Here is a 20,000-nt window from a genome sequence, read left to right as displayed (position 1 = left end):
CCACTGTACTGCCTGTGGCTGGAATGTAAATTGGAAGTTGGCCCCGGAACAGAGGCTGCCCCGCTGTTGTTCTTTACATGCCGCACATACCAAACATAGCATACATGCTGCAATTGAGCCAAGATGTGTGAGTTTAGAGTCTCCTGAAAAACACTGGACACGCTCTCTTTCACACACATGCACAACACACAGATAAAAACATGTCAAGAAAACCAATGCGCATGTCCACACGCACACACACACACACAAAGACGCACACACACACACACACACACACACACACACACACACACATTCTGTAGATGCAGATGCAGACACACAGACCTATAGAAGCTAATTGCACAGTTCACGTCACTGGTTTCTGTTTGCGTTGACTTCATTTCCTCCCTCGTAAGAGTGCTGCTGGTTTATTCATGCGCGAGCTCTGTTATCGCACTCTTCCGCCGAGAAGTCATCACTTTCTTTCTCTCGCCGCGCCGCAGGAGCCTAACCTGGGGGGGGGGGTGGGGGGGTGGGGACCGACACCGTATCCCGCCGTTGCCACGCCGCCGCCGCCATGGTGACGCGCGGCAACCGGGGGCGAGCGTGTCCTGTTCCAGAGGCTCTTTCACACACTGTGTCGGCTTACGGGGTCACGCGGGCGCTGAGGGCCACGCACACACCTGTGTGGGGTTACGCCGGACAAATGGAGTGTCAGCTCGGACCGCCCGGAGTGGTCACCGAGCAACGGTGTGTGTGTGTGTGCGTGTGTGTGTGTGTGGGTCTTTAAGCGGCGTCATGCGCGTGCTCCTTGGCTACTTTTTCACCTGAGGAGCAGTGCTGTCTTGGGTAAACATACACATGAACACACAACCTGCGGTGTTATCAGCCGCTGTTATCTATAACTGATGTATGGCCTGTTGGGATGTATTGACAGGAACCTCTCTCTTTCTCTCTCTCTCTGTGTGTGTGTGTGTGTGTGTGTGTGTGTGTACAGTATGTGTGTGTGTGTGTGTGTGTGTGTGTGTGTGTTTGTAATGGTGAGAGCTCAGGTTATCTGTCTGTTGTGATCCTCTTCCTCTGGAGAGAGAGGATCAAGGCCTCTCCCTCCTCTCTCCTCCCTCCTCCTCTCATCCCTCCATTCTCAGGGCCATGTCATACATCTCTTCTCTCCCTCATTGTCCTCCTCGTATTCCCTCTCTGCCTCTCTCTATCCCTCCCTCTTCAGCCCCCTCTTCACATTTCTCTCTCTCGCTCCCCCCCCCCCCCCCTCCTTGTGTCCAGCTCATTTGCTGTAAGAGTGAGAGTGGTAGCGGTAAGGTCAGGGGTCAGTCCACAGGGAGCTGCCCTTAAGTGCTGATGAAAATGGATGTCCAGCCATCCCTCTGAGCCCCTTCACCAACAGCAGCACCTGTGCCAGGGGCCACATGCTGAAAGGGACTCCATGCTGTGAGCTCTCCCTTTCCTCTGTCGCTGGCCCCATCCCCCCCCCCCACCCCCCTTTTTTTCTACTATCACTTCTTTTTTTCCTCTGTCTGCTCCCAGCTTTCTGTCTCTTTCCTCTCTCTGCTGTTCATCAGGGTTAAGATGGTTTTCTCTCTATTTTCGTCCTTTTTTCTCCTGTGTCCTCTCCCTCTGTCCCCCACAGACATGACTGGACGATGGTCCTACTGTATGTGTGGAGATGGACTGGCACCTTGTACATTTCATTTTTATCACTCATTGATCCTCCTTTTTAAATGTTTTCTTCTATTGCTATTGACCACTATTGTTTCCTTATTCATACGTTGATTTTGGTTTATTCTTCCCTCGCCTCTCATCCTTTTCTCTCTCTCTCTGTTGTGTGTTGTGTTTTGCGTGGCCATTGAATATGCATGCCCATGGAATCTGAATGGGAGCTTTGAGCTTCTCCTCTTTTTTTGTCCACCTCTCCCTCGCTTCCTTTTGCCTTGTGGTTTTTTTCCACCTTCCTGTGTTTTGTTGACATCTCAAAGCCCTACTGGCCATCAAAAGGAAGGGAGACAGGATAGAGGGAGATACAAAGACACAAAGAGAGTGAAACAGAGAGAGACAGAGAGAGGGAGGGGGAGAGAGAGAGAGAGGGAGAGAGAGAGAGAGTGCTGGCGTCACTGAGGGAGGGGGGCAGCCCCTGAGTGGTGGGGAGGGAGAGAATCCTTTGGTTCCAGGGATCAGGAGCTCATTCATTCTGCTGCAGTGGTCTGGTGCCCAGCCAGCGATGTGGCATCGCACATTGAGGCAAGGTGTTAGGAGAGGAAGCGAGAGAGAGAGAGAGACAGAGAGAGAGAGAGACAGAGTCAGGTTTAAGAACAGAAGAGGAGGGAATTGATTCAGGGACAGATGAGTGATGAAAGGGGTCTGTCCGCCGACCGTGAACGATCTCATTTTCTTTTTCGTTCTCTCACCTCCCTGCCTCCCTCCCTCCCTCCCTCTGCTCCCCCTCTTTGTGTCCTTTCATCTCCGCCGCTTCGCCGATACAGGACTCATCCGACGTGCGCCAAATCAACTCTCTTCCTACAGACAGAGCCACTCTCGGCTCCCAGTCCTCAGCCAGAGACCTTGTTATTGAAACAGGCACTGCTTGTTTATTTGTCTCCTGTGATACACGTTGCCATGGGCCATAATTGGTGCTAACCTCACGCTTTTTTTGAAAAAACCCTAGCGGGGTTGATTCAGTCAAGAGAATGCACATTTTCCTGTAGTCATAAACAAACTCTCCACCAATGAGCTCGTGTTTGTGGCATGTACGGACAGCCACAGCGATGACGTCACCTGCGCCAACATCACATCATTTCCTGCCTCTATGAGCTCACTCGATGGATGAGTGGGTGGTGTAGCTCTCGGGGTTTTCCCATGTCTGCCAGTGAGCGTTCCCATCTCCGTCGTCTTTAAGCTGTGCTTGCGTTCCTCTGCTCCACCCCTGGGCCACCTCTGCTCCACCTCCGGGCCAGCTCTGGCCCATATCAGCCAGTGGACTTATGAGAAGAGTTCAGATCCAAAGCCCCTCTAAATCCGTCTGATCACTTTCCTTTTAAATAAGCCTTTTTTTTATCAAGCTTCTATAGGTTTCTGCCTACAAATCGATATTCCAGACCAGGAAGAGAGTGGTATTTAGTGGGTTTTTATAGTGAAATGTGTTGATGAACGTACAGCATGCTACGTGTGGAGAGCAGTCGCTCAGCAACATGATCTCAGTTTTGACAGAGGTGGCTTTTAGAGTGCTTTTGCATCTGAACTCTTCTGGCGTTCACACGCCGGGCGTGTCGTCAGGGAGGGTTGTCGTCGCTCTCGGCCGCTGGCGGCTTCTCTAGCGCGCCCTGGCACAGGGTCTGTGGGGGTGTGCGGGGTGGGTCCTGGGAGGGTGAGAGTGGCATCTCTGCAGAGCCCCCCAGAGGGCACGGGCACTGGAGCGCTGAACCCGCTCCACTCTGTAGGCCTCTCCTCCCCTGACCCAGAGTCAGCAGCGCTGTGTGTCACTGTTACTCACATCACAAGGGCCTGCACACTCACACACACACTCACACACACACTCACACACACACACACACACACACACACACACACACACACACACACACACACACACACACACACACACACAAACACGCCCCTGTGCATCACAGGAGAGTCACACAGTCAGACACACACACACACACACACACATTATCTCTCTCTCTCACGCTCACACATGCATACTCACACCCTCACACACACACACACACACACACACACACAGTCACACTAATACACAAACCTCTCTGCTTCTTTTCATAGTCTTATTTCCTCTGTCTAAACACTGTTGAGATACAGATACGTCTGCTTCCTTAGATAAACAGCGTTGAAGTTTCTCCAACTATCTTGCCATGCGTGTTAAGTGTGAGGGATTAAGCGCGAGGGCAGAGTGAAAGCTCGGCCGGCAGCACCTGAGGAGGGAAATCCTTTTTAGTGATGGGGGCAGAGTTAACCGGGCTCTGACTTTAATGCTGAAGCCTTCCGACAGGGTGCCAAGTAGCAGAGTGCAACTAATAGGATTGTAGTGAAGCGAACGCTGTAACACACACTCACACACACACACACACACACACAGACACACACACACACACACACACACACATACACACACACACATGCACACACACACACACACACACACACACACACACACACACACACACACACACACACACACACACACACACACACACACACACACACACACACACTAAATGACACACAAAGTCTCACATATTGGTGGTACAGACATACTCACTAACACTCACAGACACACACACACACACACACACACACACACACACACACACACACACACACACTTACACAAACACAATCCATTTGGCTGTGGGAAGTTTAGTGTAATAGCCATCAGAGCTGATGTGTGGCACCTCATCAGTCGTGACTCACGACTCTTTGATCCTGCACTCTTTTTTTGGGCTCTGGAGCTGACGGAGGGGTACGTTATTTATGACTTCTCCCCTCCATCTCTCTCTCTCTCTCTCTCTCTCTCTCTCTCTCTCTCTCTCTCTCTCTCTCTCTCTCTCTCTCTCTCTCTCTCTCTCTCTCTCTGTCTCCCCCCTTCCTCTCCCACCCGCTGTGAATCAGTGATCTCATCCGTCTCCTCCTTCCCTGTTCCAGCTTGTCCGTGTGTGTGTGTGTGTGTGTGTACGTGTGCGTGTGTGTGTGTGTGTGTCTGAGTCTCCCGTGGGATTAGGTCGGAGTGTGTTTGTTTAGCTGCATGCCCACAAGAGAGCGAGGTCCCCCCTTAATGGGAGAAATGACGTCGGGGGGGATAAGTGCATTACGTAATGCCTTCATCAGAGTGTAATAAGCAGCACATGTAATACACTTAGCCTGTGTCTGATCCAGCGGTGCACGTAATGGCTGCATGGCCTCCTGTGCTTGTGCTGCTTGGTGGGATTTCATGGCTGTATTGGTGTGAAGAGATGAAAGCCGTTTCTACCCCCTTATTCCTCCACGCTGAATATTTGGTGTAACGATCTTAGTGCGTCATTAGCAGATTTGTAGTGGGCAAAGTTATTTTTATCGTAATTGTCTTTTTGATATGGAAATATTATGAGGGTCATCAGCACCAAATGCATATTTGTAGATGTATTCTGTCCTGTATGATAATGTAATACTAACCCAGATTTCAGGCGATGGAGGGTCGTTCAGTCGTTGTATGAGGGTTCCATCTAGTGGTGAAAATGGAATGTACCTGCAGTGTGGCGCGTTTGTGAATGTGGTGCTGCCCTCTAGTGGACATCATGATGTGTGACACAAATGAGGTGGAGCAAGTCCAGATGCTGCTCCCGCTCTTGCTGAGTGGACTTCAGATGAGCAGAAGCATCTCTAGTTTTCAGCGACGTGACTTAACATTTCTCCTCTCTATGTGCACAGCAATCACAAAAACTGTGTCACAATATCTGACAAACAGACAAACAGAACTGGACTAGACTGCTCAGTCCCTTTCCTCATCAATTAGGCTTGAGTAGGAAGTAATAGGCTTGAGTATTACTGTAATATGCCCATATACCTCTGTGTGTGTGTGTGTGTGTGTGTGTGCCTGTGCGTGTGTGTGTGCGTGTGTGCGTGTGCATGTGCGTGTGCGTGTGCGTGTGTGTGCGTGTGCGTGTGCGTGTGCGTGTGCGTGTGTGTGTGTGGCAGCTCCTCTGACGAACCTCAGGCTGGCAGCTGAGCCATCAGTGCCATGACACACAGCAGCTCCACCCTGGTAGACCCCTGACTGCTCCTGCTCTTCTCAGAACTCATTTAGAGACTGTTAACATTCCTGATGACCAACACACACACACCTTTGTCTCTTACTGGATCAGATTAGGCAAAGGTGTGTGTGTGTGTGTGTGTGTGTGTGTGTGTGTGTGTGTGTGTGTGTGTGTGTGTGTGTGTGTGTGTGTGTGTGTGTGTCTTTTCCTAGCAAAGGAAAATGAATGTTTTTTTTCCCTGCAAGTGCACTTTGGACAAGCCCTTTCGTATTAAATTACAGTGATCAAAAGTCACACGCCCTTGCCTAAATTAGGTGTGTGGTGCTAAAACACTCATTTTTAGCTGTGAGTTTTGCTGACCACAATGGAGAGGTTTGTCCATGACGGATATAAAGACTTTAACCATTGCTCTTGCAGTGAGTCGCACTGTGGCATAACAAGCACAATTGTAGTGTGACATGAGCAGAATCACTTGACAGCCTCAGTCTGTCCCAGCAGGACACCTGCTCTGATGCAGAGCTGCTGGGTTGTTTTTTTTACCGGATTGACTCACAGGCTCTAGATCAGTCAGTACTCAGTAGGCTACTGTACTGTATGTACTACTGCCATTCAGACAAGGCAGACAGAGAGGGATCGTCAGCACAGCTCATGACAGTGACTCAATCCTGACCCATCCCACCGACCCTCTGAACCCCCAGCCTCCCAACATACACACACACACACACACACACACACACACACGTGCACACACACATACACACACACACACACACACACACACACACACACACACACGCACATACACATACACACTCAGTCCACACAAGAGTCCTGCATACTGACCCCTTAACCTCAGGCTGGTGTTACCACGGCGATCGGGGTGCGTGAGTAATTGCCACTGGCACGCATAATCCAGCGTGCGAGCGCCAGTGCACTTGACAGGAGTGGAACAATAGTGACTTATTGTGACACAAGCACGCGTGGAATGCCCTCGCAGTGACGTCTCAGGGCATTGCAGTGGGCAGCACGTGTGGCAGCGGCTGGCCCGAGCCGCGTTCAAATTTGGCAAACAGTGGCGAAACGTTCGTGTGGTGAACATGTTTTCTTTGAACGGTTAAATTTGAACGATTTGGTGTTAACATTCCATTCTCACGGTAATTGCATTGTTGCGTTCGTCAAACTCACGTCCAGTTCCACTGTATGTTCGCGGAGCACTTCCTCCTCAGAGTGTTTGCGATTTGCGATTTGCGTTCGCCAAAGACTCAAAGGTTAACGGAGTACTGTTTGCGAGTGAACTTGAACGCACCTCTGGGCTGTTGTGACGCTGGAGCTGGGTTCCCTGGCCAACACAGAGTTAATAGTTGTTGCAGATGTGTTTTCCTGAGGGAGTGTTTATTTTACATCTGTATGCAATGTACTGACACATCCTGAGTTGTGATAACTTGATAAAGTACAGCCCTGTTCCCAAAAAAGCTGTGACACATTGTGAAATGGAAATAAAAGCAAAATATTTGCAGTCCAGACCTGTCACATTTGGTGTGTCGTAAAGCAAATCCTTTATTGGGCAAGAATTGGTCATTTCATTCTCAAACCTGCAGCAACTGGTCTCCTCAGTTCTAAAATGTTTGAGACTACTGTTAGAAGAAGAGGTGAAGCAACATATATCCCTCTACCAAATCTTTTGGAATATGTTGCTGGTGTTAAATTAAAAATTAAATGTTTTTTTTTTTAAATTGGGTTCACATTTTTGGAGATCATAGCATTCTTTTTCATTTACATTTTACACAGCTTCCCAACTTTTTGGAATTTTTTTTTATTTTTTTGGTATGGTTTGTTTTCTAGTTTCTAACACGGATTAACTTCCCTTTGTTATATCTCTTTACCAGAAGGAGTTTTCCTAAAAGTTTCTGTTTCATAAGGCTAAAATGTTCATAACTGATCAGTGGTTGTATGTAGCTGACATTCACAATGACTTCCTCTCTCTACAGTAGTCTGAAACCATTTCTGCTTTCTGTTCTCCCATACTTTATGAGAATTAACGTTAATGCACTCATAGCCTAGGAATCCTGCTCTGTGTGATTGAAGAGCATGCAGTGGTCATGTAATAGACTGCAGTAACTTTTTCTGAGTCTATCAGTGGCTTAGGCGTTTGGTTGAGGTGCGTACATCCACAGAACCAATAATCCAGGTGCCGGACAAAAAGTGGTAGACAATGTAATTGATTGGTCCGCACACTGGGTAAGTTCCAAAAATACACTTTTTATTAATAAAAAATGTATTTTTGGAGCTTACCCAGTGTGCGGACCAATCAATTACATTGTCTATCAGTAGCTTACCCATGTGGCAGGCAGCACTTGCAGTCCACTTTATGGGGTGAACTGGAATGGACTGGGCCTGTTAGCTCTCTGATAGGAACCTCTGTTGGCCTTTATCTCTACTCCGGAGCCATTCTAGATTGGTGTGTTAGACCATTTCATTGTTGTTACAACTCTCCTGTACCTCCTATACTGGGGCGCGTTTCCCAAAACCATAGTTGCTAACTAAGTTAGCAACTTTGCTAAATAAATTAGCAACTTTGTTGGTTGCAATGCAATTTCCCATTGACAACCAGCTAAGTTTACCAACTAACAGGTTGGCGATATGGTTTTGGGAAACGCACTCCTCTGTGTCTGTTATAGTTTGAAGTATTGCTTTACCTCACACAGTGGTAGTGTGTGCGTCCTTGTAAACATGGACTTTCTGAAGGCAGATAGAGGAGGGCGAGGGCATGTTTGACGGAGATGATTTATTCATAGAGTTCTTGTTTAATTTTATTTGTGTTTCCGACAGTCCAACGTCAATGCTCTTCGAGGGACAAGCTGTCCCACACAGCATTCAAAGTGGCCTGCTGTCCCCTTGCCAAAGACTCAAGCACACACCACGAACAGAGGCTACCCTTTAAGGAATCATCTCCTCATATTCAACGCACACACACACACACCACAACACACACACACACACACGCACACACACACACACACACACACACACACACACAGGCACACACAGGCACACACAGGCACACACACCGATGACTATCTTTGATCACACAGTTACTACAGAAATCTGTGGGAGGAAAGAACAATTATGACTCTGTATGTAGCCTACGGCACTCAGAGCTATGTTCCCAGGGTGTCACTTCCATAGAATTCCATTCATTAGTACCGGTATGTGCTTTGTCTGGAGTATATTTCCAAAGAAATATACCTTCCATTTCTCTGCATATTTGAAAAAAAAAAAAGTTGGCTTTTTTTTCAGTGCTGTGTTGATGCATTGTTTATAGTTAATGTTGGCTGTTACCAAATGATTCATTTGAGCTGCATAAAAGCAAATGAGAGAAATCTCAAACCACAGTGGGGAAAAATCCTGCACACTTTCAGTTCTCCAAATAGTATTCACAGAAACGTCACGGCATGCGTTGTCCTCTTTGAAACAGTGCGCAGTGTCTGACACGGCAGCCTCAAAGTCTTTTTGTTTTGGAGTTGGCAGTTCCTTTACATTGTGCTCTCCAAACCACATTGTAACCATATACAGTAGCCTTGGCTTCAAATCAGTGTCATATAGCTCTTTGTGTTCATTTGTGAATAGCAATACACACACCCTCTCTCTCTTTCTCTCTCTCTATTTCCCTCTCTCTCTCTCTCTCTCTCTCTCTCACACACACGCACACACTCTCACATGGGTGAGTCCGTTCCACCGTGTGTGTGTTCCAGCCCGGGTCTTGGCGCTGTCCCTATGCCTGTGCTGTGTGCTGTGTGCTGAGCGCTCGGCAGCCCCGGTGGCTGAGGTGGCCTCGGGGAGGAAGTGGCGGGGCAGTGGCTTGGAGTGGAGCAGCCCAGCCCTCGCGCAGCGTAGCGCCGCACAGCAGCTCGGCAGCACTGTGGGAGAGAGCGCGGCGGCGGCAGGACCGAGCAGGCGCCACGCTGGACGGGAGGTGCTGCTTTCGCTCGCATTTTTTTTTTCACAGAGACAGTCACTCACATTAGATATATACACACACACACAGACACACACACACGTGCGTGTTGTCGGTTTCCAGCATCCTGGCTTTGGCTGTTGTCACCGGGGCTATGCTCCACCACCGGTCACCCTGTCACAGAGGCAGGGTCCACTTTGACTTCTCGGAGGAGGTGGTGAAGAGACTGCACGCCACTACCACTCTAAGGTCAGCCTTGTGTGAAACGTCCGAGTTCTTGGCTTTGTCCAGCTCTCTATCGTTTCCTTTATTCACTCAGTCGTTTTCTTGGTTCACAGCTCAGAGCAAGATCAGAGTAAAAGTCCTCTTCTTCTAAATGCTCTCTTTTCTCTCAAACTTTTCTAGATGGCTTTGAAGTGTGTCTGCTGTTGTGTTTGTTGGCTCTCTCGTCTGCCTGTCTCCTCAGTTTATCTTCTGTGCAAATTCCCCTTGGATTTGAATATCTTTAACTTCCAGTTTCATACCATTTTATGGTGATGATAGAGCTTTCAGCATCACTGTAAAAAGTGTTTGCATATTGCCCTTGGTTCAGATAGGTTCACACGTTTCACTTTTTCACCTCGCCATCTTGCTCCTGTTGTTTGTGAAGCGCAGGTTCAGAAATGTTGACTTTTAATTTGGTCTGTGATATTGCATATATGCAGTGGTTCTGGACACAAAACCTATGTCTGTCTGATTTGTTTACATTTGGTAACCACAACAAGCATGAGGTAGCCAGGGGGGTAGTCCAAGTATGTGGTTTAGTGATGAACCTGGATAAGTTAACTTAGAGAAAGTGCTAAACCTTCTCATAGAAGAGCTGTATGGCTTCGTTGTAGAAGGTTTACCACTTACTCTGAGGTACTGTAACTTACCACTAAACCACGTACTTGGAATACCCCTCAGTACTCACACAGAGCTTACTACGTTTATGCTCGCACAGTACCTTACAAGGCTGTCTGTTGATCAGTTGAGTAGTGTCTCCTGTTATGTGAAACTCTTATTTCCTCTTATTGTTTTGATTTGAGGGCTTGTGTAATGTTGGAGAGTTTAAAGTATGCACGACAGCAGCATCAAATTGATTGGATTTAAAAGGGAAGCCTTGGAGGGAAAGTGCACTGTGGACATGTGGATGGAGGGGGGGTTGTTTTATAAACATAATTTAGCTAAGATTCATCTGTTTATAAATGGCAGGCCCAGAGACAAAGCCCTGATCCACCTGATGAGCACAGTGTGTGTGTGTGTGTGTGTGTGTGTGTGTGTGTGTGTGTGTGTGTGTGTGTGTGTGTGTGTGTGTGTGTGTGTGTGTGTGTGTGTGTGTGTGTGTGTGTGTGTGTGTGTGTGTGCGCATGCATGCGTAGGTGCGTGTGTGTGTGTGTGTGTGTGTGTTTGTGTGTGTGTGTGTGTGTGTGTGGATGGGTGTGTATGTGTGTGTGTGTGTGTGTGTGTGTGTGTGTGCATTTTCACTAAATGTGTGTGGAGGTTTCCCATGACACCAAATGCCAACAGAGATAATCTCCCTGTCAGGCGGATTTGTGCTAAAAGGCAGGAGATCAAATGTTTGTCTTGGGATTGGAGGGATTCTCCCTGTGTGTGCACAAGGGGCCGCTGGCCAGTCACAAAACTGGAGGCTTCCTTTCTTTGTTTGGTTAACGTGTTAATATACATATGTGTGTGTGTGTGTGTGTGTGTGTGTGTGTGTGTGTGTGTGTACGTGTGTGCGTGCGTGCGTGTGTGTACGTGTGAGTAGATCTACCCTATAGGTAGGGCATGACCTTTTGACTTAATGTGTTGTGATAGTGTGTTGTGATAATGTGTTGTGATAGTGTGTTGTGATAATGTGTTGTGATAGTGTGTTGTTCCATGTGGCGCTATGGTGACCAGCCCTTGCTGAGCCACGTTGCTTGTGTTTTGCTCGCTCTCTGTAGGGGCTGGAGAAATGTTTGTGTGGGAAGTTTTGGATCCAAGTCTGTGTTGAGAGCAGCATTGAGGCTGAATTGGCTAATGGCTCGTACAGTATATATACAGACTGAGCCCAGTCAAGCATCACTATTTGTTTTCTCAACCTTTCGGGGTCGTGGTGATGTCATGTTCATTTGGGCCGATTTGTATTACTTCGCCTGTTTAAAGGTCTGCTCTCGTGTGTCACTGTCATACTTTCTCATGAGATAGTTGAACTTATTGTACGTAAGCAGGCATAGGCATGCATAGAAACGTGCGCACGTGTACGATATCCATTTCATACACACACACACACACACACACACACACACACACACACACACACACACACACACACACACACACACACACACGCACGCACAAATGCACATGCTTACACACTTGCACACACACACACGATCACACATACTAGCACGTACCCAAGTGTTTTGAAGAGGGTAGAGGCTGGCAGAGCTATGTGACCCTGGTTAGCCAGTGTAATTTGGGCAAAGTATGCAGTTTGGGGGATGTCATGGAAAATGCAGTTCCCAACTGTAATTTGCCATCCCAAAGCAAGCACCATTTAGAGCAACAGAGCCAGAGCCTGTTTCTTCTCCTGCTGTTGCCTCGGCCCCAAACTTGTCTGTTTTCAGCTCTTTGGTTCTGTCTCTGAACAAGACACAATTTAACAGCTTGCCTCGTCTTTGAAAAGTCACATCAGTAAAGTGTATTTGTCATTGTCTGAAATAGCATAAAGAAGCGTATAGTGGAGACATTTACCCAACATAACACACCCACAATCTGCCACCAAAATCAACTCCATATTCTCCATCTTGTGTCTCCTTGTGTCTTTCACTCATGTCCTCTGAAGTGGATGAGCATTTCTGAATGAGCGATTGAGCCATTTGAATTTCTCTTTCTCTCCCATAGTCCCATCATTAGGGCCCATCTACCTGTACATGGGAACGATACAAATTATATTTTGGGTTAAAGTGCAAACGTTTTGGTTTTGGCTTTCCGTCCACACAATGTATACAGTAGGCTACTGGCATTTTAGGTGCCCTGAAACATTCATTTTTTCAGGAAACAGGTGTCATAGTGGCCACTTTTCAAAGTGCTACCCTGACATTGAAGGCAAGGTGCAACCTTTTGTGCTGAAGTCACTGTCCCACCCCTAACCTCACAGACGCAGCCCCCTCCCCTATACCTACGTACATGACAAGACATCCCACAGTCAATCCATCACTCAGTTTATTACGTTCAAATGCTTTTCTTTACCCAGTAATGATTTCTATTCAAGCAGCATTAGCTAGGTTGCCAGTGTAAATTGCTTTTCTGCTGGGAAAAAAAGATTCTCAGACCCCATGAACACACCAAACTTGCTCAGTCTTGCGCATGCACATGTTGTTGCCTCTTCTTTGTGAGTTTGTGTGAAACGTTTGCACTGGCACCAGGCATACTGTAAGTAGTACAGCGTTTCCACTTGTTTTGTGCATTTCCGTCTGGATGAAGATATTTCTAGTGATGGAAAGTTTTCACCTCACCATCATTTAGCATAGTTAACTCTACTTACTGTCTGGAATGGATGAAGCCGGTTTATGGTCTTATAGTTATATGTGGCACATAAAGAATTGTATGTTTAGAAATTGTGCCTCACAAGTCTTTATAGAGCAGAAACTGTTGAAGAAAAATATAGGGACACAAATACATCGTAATAGTTTTTTTTGTTTTGTTTTTGTGGGAAAATGGTAACATGTAACAGATACAGTAAATACAGTACCTGCCTAGTAGCTACAAGTCTTTTACCTTTGTTTTACCTTTGTCACCAATGAGAAGCCAGGTTGTAACGACGTCATGGAGTAAAAGATAAATAGTCGAAATATGTGTTTGTCTTGCCAACACACTTGTTATGACCGCATTCCAAGTCGGTGCATTTGTTAGTGCGTCTGTTCCAGTCATCTTGTGTTTGTATTGTTGGGTGGAGTGGTTGCACTTTTCACCCACACCTCCTCCTGAATGCTTGTTGTCTCTTGTCGGCTTGTTTCCTGCGCTGTATGGGCTTTTGCTGCGTCTGGCCAGGAAAGCGTAGCAGAGGAAGGAGGTGCTGACTGATCCTGAGTCAGTTAGCGCCTGATAATGAAAGGACATCCCCTTCACTTCTGCTTATTCATAGGGTACCACAGCTCCCTGGTTAGATATGCACCAGAGGAAGTGTTGCGAGGTAAATATCTGCTGTTTGTAGAGATCCCAGTAGATCCCAAAGTACATTCATTCATCATTCTGTTTCATTTATTTAGCTCTGTGCAGTGGGTGGTTCAAGTGAACAGTAACAGTTTTCAGCTTGTGTACACTCTTGTATTGACCCTGTGGATGGACCACTAAACTGATTTACAGTGTCATCATTCTCTGTCTCTCCCTTTTGTCCTTCCACTCGTCCTGTTACTGAAGATGTATTTAACGTTCCTCAACTTTTAATCTCTTGATAAAAGACTCTCTCTCTTTCTCTTTCCCTTTCTCTTTCTCTCTCTCTCTTTCCCTCTCTCCCTCTCTCTCGCTCTGTTTGCCTTTGTGTCATTTTGTTTCTGTGGCAACGCTCTACCCAATTGCTGACTTTTGTCATAAGCCTCTTCAGTTGCTGGAGGTGTTGTCTATAACAACTTGTTTAGTGAATACAGGTTTTGGCTAGTCAAAACACACACTGCATCAAAATGTTCTGTGTCACACACTCACACACAATTTGGTCAAACCCAGTTATTTGAATTTATCTGATCTGGGGTTTAAAAGGAAGAGTTGGCTGGTATTGCCCAACCAAAAGGATGTAGCGTTACATCTCGTTGGGAACTTTGTTGCCATCTGTCATTGACACATGTAACTGGTAATCATCTCTGTGACAGGAATGACAGTCATTTGGAGAAGGTAGGAATTTGGCTTTGAATCAGATGATGGAGGTGGTTGGTTGGATGGTTGACACAACACCTTTTTTTGTGCGCTTGCCTCTATTTTCGGAAAAAAAGGAGAGCTATTTTTGAATCTCGGGGTTTCGCCAGCGTCCTGGGAACAGGACGTGTTGACAGCACCGAGGGCTGCTGGGGTCACTTCCTGATAGCATTCTCAGACCTCGTCTCCCTCTGGGGGGACGGAGTGACCTACAGTGTGTTCCACTGAGGAAGGGACAACCCCACAGATGACCAACGCTCTTGAATTCACTCCTGCTGATATTCCTTTATTCATAAAGACACTCTCTCTTGACCCTGTCTTGTGTTCCATCCTGAAACTGTTTTTGAACTGTGGGTTTGCTGTGCTGGGAACTCATTACGGGGAATTAGCATCTCGCAGCGCAATGCTGACACTACAGCCCATAAGCTACATGTTTTTAATCTTTTAAGTGAATGGGGGACAGACATGCCTGAATCTCAGCCAAATGGCGGATTAGGGTTTCCTGTTTATCTGTATATTCTATGCATTTTTTTGTCTTTCCTGAAGAAGTGCAGACGGCTCTAGAGGCAGACTGTAATTATCATCTGTGGAGGCAATAAGTGGTCTCTCTGAGACGTGTTGTGATATGTTTCTATACCGGTAATTGTCTGCTGATTTTGCAAACCACGGTGTTGTTAAACAAGTTAATACATTTTTGTGAATATGGTTGAGGCCTAATGAATAAGTGCAACACAGAAGAAAGTGCAGTTTTATGTGCCTCTGAAGTCATGGGAATGTCAATATCTATTGTCTCTAGTCTACAGTATATAAAATGTAATTTGTCACGTACTTGCTTGGCTAGTATGAATATAACTCTTCTAAATGTTGTAGTAGTTATTTTCAAAAAGTAGTTATTTGCATTGCTAATTTCAATAGAGTAGCTGACAGGTAGGTCAGGTTATGATGCTATTATCAGTAGTTTATCTTATTTTACAGCCACGGCACAGGTCTGTTCACAGTGCATTAGCACAACACTGTTGTGATAACAGAATTCTGGAGCTTTTCCAGAATGCCTCACAGAACCCAAAGTTTTATTCCCTCAGAGGTTTGTTTCCTTCTAGAATATTCCACATTTCCAGATGGGGAGAAAGACTAGTGCATATGCAGGCTGTTTTATAAATTGCATGGTGACCAATGACCATATGGTAGAAATTTGGCAACTGATAATGGCACAACATGGGGCGATGGCATGTAATGGTAGTGTGGGGTTAGCCCAAAGGATAATGGATAAGATCATGTTATCATAATGACATATACTTACACTGATGAGGAATGTCGTCTCTCAACATTCCATGTGTGATCACTGAGGAAGCCATCAATTTAGAGGTCACCGTAATATCTGAAGCATTTTCATCTGCCTTCCTCTAGATGCTGCTGATGTGTCTAACAGAACACTCTCATGATCATGAGGAAAGTCGTGTGTGTGTGTGTATGTGTGTGTGTGTGTGTGTGTGTGTGTGTGTGTGTGTGTGTGTGTGTGTGTGTGTGTGTGTGTGTGTGTGTGTGTGTGTGTGTGTGTGTGTGTGCGTGTGTGTGTGTGTCTATGTGTCATCATCAGTGTGTTCACACGTCACGTGTGTTGCTGATATTTCTGTGTGAGAGCTAGTACATAAGTGTATGTGTGTGTGTGTGTGTGTGTATGTGTTTTGCTGCTATGTTCCAGGCAGAAGCCCAACAATGTCCTTCTCTCGAGTGGTGTGTTATCAAGAGAGTGAGTGCAGCAATATGTCTAACCGGCGTGTTTGTTTTACTGCTGGCACGATAACGCCGTGGCTCGATAAAAGAGGATAAAAGCCTCATTCATTCTGTTCAGACAGCATTCCTTTATTCATGTTCAAAACACACTTGAACGCTGTGCAAAGTCACACACAAAACAGAGCTTTTTCTGACGGTAGGTGCATAGCTCTGTTGTTTGTTTAAGATGTAATGAAGCCACTATTGTACATGGCCGTTATACTGTACTTTCCTCTTTGACATCCCACTGTTGTTGAAAGGCCTAATGGTGGCCGTTAGCCAACCTGCTAAGTGTGACAATGCCTCTGAAGGAGAGTCGGCCGTCCTCTTTGGAAAAGCTCTCTGTCCTACTGCTATTGCTATCTGGATGCCAAGCACGGGGGGGTCTGTTCTTTTCATGTGGCCAGGAGGCCGCTCGTCTCAGCATCCTGTCCAGACGCGCCGCGCAGGGCCACTGGCTTCGCTCGCTCACTCACTCTCCATCCTGGCTGCTGGGAAACCTTGAGTCCTGCCAGATCAGGGTCCCTCGTGAAGCCCCCCACAACACCCCCCCCCCCCCCATCCCAACCCCCCCTCGACTGCTTCCCCTTCATCATCCATCGCCCCTTGGGGGAGTTCTCTCCCCACCTCTCTCACTTCCTCTCCAGTTACGGTACTCTGTACTGTATGTGTCATCTGTCCTGTACTGTACGTCTTGTCAATATATACAGTGCCTCTCTGCTTCTATTGTACTGACATAGTTGTAGCTCTTGGCACACTTCACACTTCTAACTTCACCGTTCTCTTGTTTCATTCTTGTATCTTTTCATCGTTAATATCACAGCCTTTCAAAGTCTTATCAGATAATCACCCATCCACACACACACACACACACACACACACACACACACACACAAACACACACCGACCTGGGCACTAGATATATTCAGCACACATATACATACACAACTCACTACAATCACTTTCACTTCACATGAGCTTATGGTCTCTGTATTCACAAAAGTGTGTGTGCGACGTACAGCTTCTCTGGTTGACCCAGCAGGTGAAAGAGCAGCCTGTGTGAGGTTTTAAAGCACTGCTCTTTGGATTATGAACACCAGCGGCGATGTGTGTTACTACCAAACCGTGTCTTATGAAACAGCTCAAATCCTCTTAAGACTGCAGCTGATCTTCCATTACAAGTCACTTGGTCACAACGAGATTGAATTGAATGGCTTAGAGGTCAGCAAGCCAAATCCTGAAGGCTGGATTTGGTTTGCCTTTGAATTAGACCGAAAGCTTTAATGATGAGGCACAAATAAGACGTAGCGCAGGTAGACTACCTGCTGTGCTAGTCAGTCAGTTAGCTTGTAAGCTAATAGTTACACATGTATTTACACTACATTTCCCTTAACCAAGAGATGAGCATTCAGGCAGCAATACCATACAGAATAGTAAAGAGAGTCCGAAAGCAAGAGATTATGCATTAAGACGGCTATACAGCATACAGAACAGTAAAGAGAGACAGAACGCAAGAGATTGGCATTTAGGCAGCTATACAGTAGGCTATATAGAATAGTAAAGAGAGACAGAAAGCAAGAGATTAGCATTTAGGCAGCTATACAGTATAATAGTAAAGAGAAACAGAAAGCAAATGGAACCTGGGTCTCTGTGGGCACTTGGACTTACAGTAAGTGCTGCCGCTTGCTTCATCGGGTCATTTTTAAGTGGAACAGCTCAGTGAACATTATGAACTGACGAACTGTGTTGAATTACCCTAAACATGTTCATGTCCACGTCCCCAGTGTGAGAGTGCTGTGTACAGTACAGCGTGAGCCCCATCACTGCCCCTATGGGAGGAGTGTTGATACGTAGTGTACTACTGAGCCCAGGAGGCCTGCCATTGGTCCTTTCAGGGCATAATGAAGCATAAAGAACCTAAAAGGTGAATGATTGGGTAATTGTTACAGTAATAGGCATAGAGACGAGGAAGAGCTCCAGGGTGTGTGATGTTATCATGGTTATGAATGTGTGTGCTTCGTGTCATCATATCAGGGCTGTCTTATCTTATCTCTGCTATGAAGGCATTAAAGTGTCAGCCGAATGCAATGTTGTGTAATTTAGGGCTTTTGTCCCGTTTGGTGGAGTAGTGACTAAGCTTACACTCTTGTCATAAGGCCACCACATGTTGAACTTTTGTTTACAATCTTTTCCTGGTATTCTTTTGTCGCACTGTCATAATATTCGTGTTATGTTTATGAGACTGTGTGAAGTGCGTGTGTATGTTTATCATTGTGTTGGTCTCAGTGGGCTGATCTGACGTGTGCGTGTGTGTGTGTTTCTGTTACAGTTTCGATGTGGAGAATGGCCCCTCTGCCAGCTGCAGTCCGTTGGACCCTCAGGCCTCGCCGGGCTCGGGCCTGGTCCTGCACACCAACTTCCCGGGCCACAACCAGCGGCGGGAGTCCTTCCTCTACCGCTCGGACAGCGACTACGACCTCTCGCCAAAGTCCATGTCACGGAACTCCTCCATCGCCTCCGAGTTGTGAGTGCTTTTTGGCTCCGCTTCACAGTACAGGCCTTGCCTGCCATTGTTTACTAGAGGAAATGAATCAGATCAACAGCGTGTGTGCGTGTGTAGTGGTCTGAAAACTACAATTCCCATGATGACGTAGTCAAGAGGGTGCATCATTGTTGTTTTGCTGTCCAGAGCAGCCGGCTGACTGTAAATGAGCCACTCATGCATGTGTTGTGTGTAGCACTCGAACAGGACATGCTTGTCTGAGTGAGCGTGTGTCACGGCCTCCGGTCCTCAAGGGACGCATCAATTTAGCATCCCAGTGATGGAGTCGTGATTGACGAGCGGCTCTGTAATTTCTTCAAGTCACGCAAACCACCACCATCGCCCACCTGATGCGGCTGTGGGTTTTTTGGGGAGGTAGAGGACGATTTTTGAGGGAAAGAGGGAATTTAAGGTCATTGCCTCATTTCCCCACAATAGTCTCTGTTTAGTTATGCAAGAGCAGCGTTTTCGGCTGCGCTAATTTGAACCTGGCCTGTGAGCACAGCACAAGAGGCCTTAAGGACTGTTCGGGAAAACATAAAGATTCCAGTTACTGGCACGTCGAAGAGGTGCATTCTTTCCCAATGAGACCATGGGCACCCTTGGGTTGTCATTTCCCATTTACTGACGAAGGCAAAGGGTGGGGGGGGGCTGATGCAAGCAACTGTTACTTGAGTTACGTAACACTTATGGTTTGACTTTGAGTCTTGCAACGCACTTGACGTGATTTCCCGTCTCTCTCCCTCAGGCACGGGGATGATCTGATCGTCACACCTTTCGCTCAGGTGAGTCCCGACACCAGCCATCAATCACAACAGCCTTTGGGCTTGTGAAGTGTGTTAATCTCTTTTTTTCCACTCATTTTTTTCTGTATTTCCTGACCAGGTTCTTGCAAGCCTTCGAAGTGTAAGAAATAACGTCACTGTCTTGACCAATGTCCAGTGTGCCTCCAACAAGTAAGTCTTATTTTAGTAATAAGTAATAAGTAATTTAGTAATAAGTTTCATTGTTTCACCAACATCGTAATTTCATTAACCCTTTGTACACAGCCCTTTCTCTAATGACACTGTAATGACTG

General features: G+C 46.6%; 1 protein-coding gene across 4 annotated transcripts in view; it reads left to right on the top strand.

The window, feature by feature from the left end:
• pde4ba (phosphodiesterase 4B, cAMP-specific a) overlaps window positions 1-20,000 on the top strand; it is a 164,118-nt gene that overhangs the window by 91,923 nt on the left and 52,195 nt on the right. For 3 of the 4 annotated variants that reach the window (XM_062556228.1, XM_062556227.1, XM_062556229.1), the window contains 3 exons: window positions 18,710-18,904; window positions 19,671-19,707; window positions 19,808-19,878. In XM_062556228.1, coding sequence (XP_062412212.1) covers window positions 18,710-18,904; window positions 19,671-19,707; window positions 19,808-19,878 — 303 coding nt within the window. Of the gene's footprint in view, window positions 1-9,704; window positions 9,940-18,709; window positions 18,905-19,670; window positions 19,708-19,807; window positions 19,879-20,000 lie in introns of those variants that run through there. The other variant, XM_062556232.1, reaches the window with a different exon arrangement.

The sequence above is a fragment of the Sardina pilchardus genome, chromosome 15 (assembly GCF_963854185.1).
Source record: "Sardina pilchardus chromosome 15, fSarPil1.1, whole genome shotgun sequence".
Taxonomy (NCBI): domain Eukaryota; kingdom Metazoa; phylum Chordata; class Actinopteri; order Clupeiformes; family Clupeidae; genus Sardina; species Sardina pilchardus.
The sequence above is the reverse complement of the archived record's forward strand: the minus strand, read 5'-3'. Positions and strand labels throughout refer to the sequence as shown.